The sequence below is a fragment of the Callorhinchus milii genome, unplaced genomic scaffold (genome assembly GCF_018977255.1).
Source record: "Callorhinchus milii isolate IMCB2004 unplaced genomic scaffold, IMCB_Cmil_1.0 Scaffold21, whole genome shotgun sequence".
Classification (NCBI taxonomy): Eukaryota; Metazoa; Chordata; class Chondrichthyes; order Chimaeriformes; family Callorhinchidae; genus Callorhinchus; species Callorhinchus milii.
In genome coordinates this window covers 3,891,466-3,896,006 of record NW_024704762.1, presented here as the reverse complement: position 1 = coordinate 3,896,006, position 4,541 = coordinate 3,891,466, and the positions used below count along the sequence as shown (strand labels likewise).

Genomic DNA, 4,541 nt, shown 5'->3' with positions numbered 1-4,541 from the left:
GCGGCAATAACCATAAAAGCCTGTGACAAGGGTTTAATCGACTGAAAGTTTTGTCAAGTCAAACATGTACAGAATTGTTCCGTTTCATGGTTACAGTACGCTTCACTTGGCTCTATGTACCAGAAGCCACAATATTGTCTTTCTGTGGGAGGAATGACTCAAGGCTTCAGTGCAAAACCAGACATCCCCTCCATGATAAGGTGTTAGCTTTCCTCAGTAGATGTCACTCTTGCCTCAAAGTCAAACAATGGGTTGAAGCACCAGGTCAGAACTTTTACCCCGTACTCTAGGATGACAATCCATTGCAATGCTGGGGGAGTTTTCCATCTTTCATAAACATCTGCCCCTCGAGAGCTCCTGTGGTTCTGATTGCCCAGCACAAGCTACAGTTGCCCCGGTATTGACAATGTTAAGTTCTCCCTCAATTGCGCACAGGAAATCTGAGTAATCAAGTTACGGTGTTTAAAATAACAATCACTTTTATTCTTGTTCTAACAGTTATTATCGTGTAGGTGGGAAACATTTCCTTTTACTCTTTACACATTTGGTTTCTCGAATTCGTCCCCTATTGGCATTACAGCAACAATATGCTGGTCTAAAGCCAAGCTCCCTCCCCAAACAGATTTTTATACACAACAGTACTTTATGATTAAATTGTCTCTCCAAATTCCATTAGCAATATTACAGTAGTAAAGCACAGAATTTTGACACTTAGATAAACTACTACAGCAGGACAGCAAGGCACAGAATGGCAACACTTCTCTTTCGTTTTCACCGGGTCTTGTACTGGAGTAACTAAGCCTTCAATTCATCATTGAACAGTCTCATTAAGTGCAGTCAGGTTCTGTACTCCAATCATTTCGTAATCATCAGGTATCAGTCCATGGTTTGCAGTCAGAAGCTGATTGTATTCCTCAGTGGTCTGGGGAGTCAAGGAACAGTTGTATCAACAGACTGTCACACTCACAGCAAACCCACAGCCTATAACCAAACATATATTCAGAAGGAACAACAACTTGCACCTATACAGAGTCTTTCATACAGTTAAAAACCTGAAAGTGCGTCACCGAGATGAAGTGGGGGCGTAAATAGAATGGAGGATTGGGGAGGGAGAGGGTGGGAGGGAGATCAATGAAGAAGCAGTCAAAGGGGTATGTTTTATGAGAGTTTATGATAGTGGAGAGTGAGGGTTCAGGGCATAGAGATTTAAGAAAAGAGCTCCAGAGAGAGTCTGAAAGTTTGCCCCCAAAGCTGAGGCAGAGAATGTGGAGCTGAAGGGAGGGTTTCTAATTACTGCAGGTAAACAGAGATGTGTGGAGTAAGGAAACTTGCCAAATGTTTCACCTGCCCGGGAATCAAACCCGAGTCCTCTCGCTTGCGAGACAGTGTACTACAGGACTCCACTCCACATCCTCAGGGAGGGGCACTGGTTTAATTCTAAGATGAATAGAAGCATCTGCAGTATTTTGCGTTTTGACTCGTCTCTGTTAAACTGATATAATCGAGTATCAATAACAAACATCAAGTGCAAGAACATCACACCTCATTTATTGACTCGCAACACTCGCAGCAGTTTGACATTCTCAAGAATCTGGTACCTACCAAGTCTCCAAACTGGTTGATGTCCACTGTAAATGTGTGTTTGCCCATTGAGTGCTCCTGATTGTGCTTCTGAATGAATCTCATGTTATCTTCCCATATCATCCTCTTGTAGATTTCCTCTTCCTGAAAAATGTGTTGCACACAGCGATCAAACTCAAACTCTATCACTGTAGATGTACAATGGACAGGACCATCTCCCTTCAAAATCCAGGTTTAGGATGTTAAGTATTGTACAATAATTCTTGCGTTTCCCAAGACTATTCCCAAGGACCTAGTTCCCAGAAATAGGGTGCTTTTTAGAGGTATAAAGTGCCTTGGGACATCCTCCCGACGTGAAAGGCACTATACAAATGTAATCTTGTTGTTGTTGTAGTATAATGTAGAGGTATTCAGAATTATAAATGTCACAAATTAGACCCTATTGCTCAAGTGTAACTTACACTACATAAACCTCACATAAGTTGTATCAGTTGGGAAGAGAGAGACTTAGGAAGATGTACTAGGAGTGAGACTTGGGCAGATGTACGGCTTAGGCAATTATATGATTTATGCCAGATTGGAATTATGCGAGTTTTACTGTAATCAAATGCTATGACTGTACGTTTAAAACAATTGTCTCTTTTTCTAATTCTTTTTCACTTTCATAAGGCGTCTTATCTCTAGGAAAATGTGACAGATCAATGAGCTGAAGGTTTATATTCAAGTTTTGCCTCTTACCTCCATGTAATGCTTCCCATGAAAGGATTTCCAGGACAGCCATTCATCGTCTAACGCTGGATCAAGCGGCAAGGCCATGGTTACGACCAGCAACACATAGCTCACAATCAGAGAGAGCTTCATCTGGATTATCTGATAGAAGAAGACAATATACACCCAACATAATCAGCAAACGGCCACAGAGGTTACTCCAGAAACAGTTTTCTTACCTTCTGTGTATTAAGATCGAGATTCATAGCTTATACTCGCTTAAATAAGGGAGAGGCTGCAAAAAGGATGAGACAAGGGACGCAGAAAGGAGGAACACAGAACTTTATATCGCTTGAAACCGATCGAAACATCTGAAAGCACCTTTTAGTCATTCCTGCTAAATGTAATGACTGTTCTTGCAGTTAAATGCAACCAGTAAGATCCTACAGTAACCCATGAGGCGATTGATCAATGAAGCCAGAGGGCAGGAGAAGGAGCCCCCCTCCCATCTCTGTTTTTTGACTTGTGTCATTGTATCTTTTAACATTTACCTGAAGAACAGGCAGGTGGGAAGTCAGATTAATGTACCATCCAAACGGCAGTACATCAGACAATGTAGTGCTTCCCCAGCAATGCACTAGAGTGTCAGCCTAGACTAGAACCTCAAGAGTTCAATGTCTTTAAGATTTTTAAGGAGGTAAACAACATAGATCATGACAGACTGTTTCAACTTGTCCAGGATAGTAGAACCAGAGGACACGGCCTGCGATCGAAGTGGGTAAATTCAGAAGGAATCTACGTAAACACTATTTCAGTGAGCGAATAGTGAACCTGTGGAACAGGCTCCCGAGTGAAATGGTTGAAGCAGGAAGTGTTGATTCTTTCAAACACAGATTAGATAGTTTTCTTTTCGGAAATAACATTATGGGATACAGGACATGGGGAGTTTGGGACGTATGCGCAAACGACCGCCAAGAGGGTGGAAGGCGAACTAGATGGACTTTGGTCTTTTATCGTCTAGCATTTCTTATGTTCTTATGTTAATGTCCCAGAGGCCAGAGTGCAACCAACTGAGCCAAGCCGACAGCTGTACTGCCAGAAATGGGAGCATTTCTATTAAAATAATATAAAAGAAATCTTACTTTCCAGTGTTCCTCTCCTCAGAACACAGCACTGCGTCAGAGTGAGTCCGACTGCAATATCTGTGATCAATTTATACTACGTTTGCCGCTGCGCAGGAACACGTTGGTGATATGATTGGCAGGCTGGTTTGCAAGTAAATGCAATCATCCTGCAAGTGAGTCATCATGACTCTGAGTTAGTTAAACATTGTTTGAAGAGTATCGATCATAACCATTTGCTTTCTGGAAGGTATGAAAGAACCGTACTGTGGTTAGAAGTCGAGCAGCGAGCCCAGCAGAGTGAGGAGGGAACTGAGTGAGATTTTCATTAAGGAATTTGGGGAGAATGGGAAGGAGGTGCAGGTGAGAACTTTTTTTCCTCATGTACATTCTTGGGGAAGTAGGTGTAAAGCGGGTGTTAAGTATTAACGAGTGTGAGCAAGGATTGAAAGGTGCTAAATAAATTGTTTACATATTTACACTGGTTGGAATGGACACAGAGGTGCCTAAACTAATGTTAACATTGCTGGGGAAGTAGGTGTTAGGTATTAAGGAAAACGCAAAATACTGCAAATCCTGGAAATTTGAAACAAAAACAGAAGTCGATGGGAACACTCAGCGGGTCAGGCAGTATCTACCGAGAAAGGAAAGTGAGTCAACCTTTCGGGTCCATGCATTTGCTGCCTGACCTGTTGAGTGTTCCCAGCGGCTTCTGTTTTTGTTAATTATTAAGAAGTGTGAGCAAGGGACAAAAGGTGCTAAATTACTTGCTTACCTATTTACCCTGAGATTGTTATGGGCAAAATAGAATAAGGGAAAAATAAACTAAAAAAGAAATCAAAGGTGAAGGATAAAACCTCGCAAAGCTAAAATATATATATATAATTTCTCTGCTCTTGAGCAGAGAGCACATCAGAGCGAGGAAGTACCTAAGTGTGGACTGAACAGAGTGGGAATTCTGTGCAGGAATTTGGTGAGAGTGGGAATTCGGTGCAGAGGAGGAAAGAGGTGCATAATTACAAAATATCTAATTTTTATATTAAAATGATAAAATGATATAAAACATGTCTGGGAATATGGCAGGGCAGCTGAGACATGTTGCATGCACAATGTGTGCCATGTGGGATCTCC

At 41.8% G+C, this 4,541-nt stretch overlaps 1 protein-coding gene across 1 annotated transcript; it reads right to left on the bottom strand.

The window, feature by feature from the left end:
* Window positions 1-461: 461 nt before the first annotated feature.
* LOC103183580 (procathepsin L-like) lies at window positions 462-3,534 on the bottom strand. Its single transcript, XM_042342758.1, has 4 exons — window positions 3,432-3,534; window positions 2,320-2,451; window positions 1,603-1,725; window positions 462-922 (listed from the first exon to the last, which is right to left on the bottom strand). Exons 2-4 carry the CDS (start codon window positions 2,440-2,442, stop codon window positions 812-814), a joined length of 357 nt encoding a protein of 118 aa, XP_042198692.1. The 5' UTR covers window positions 2,443-2,451; window positions 3,432-3,534; the 3' UTR covers window positions 462-811.
* Window positions 3,535-4,541: the final 1,007 nt, after the last annotated feature.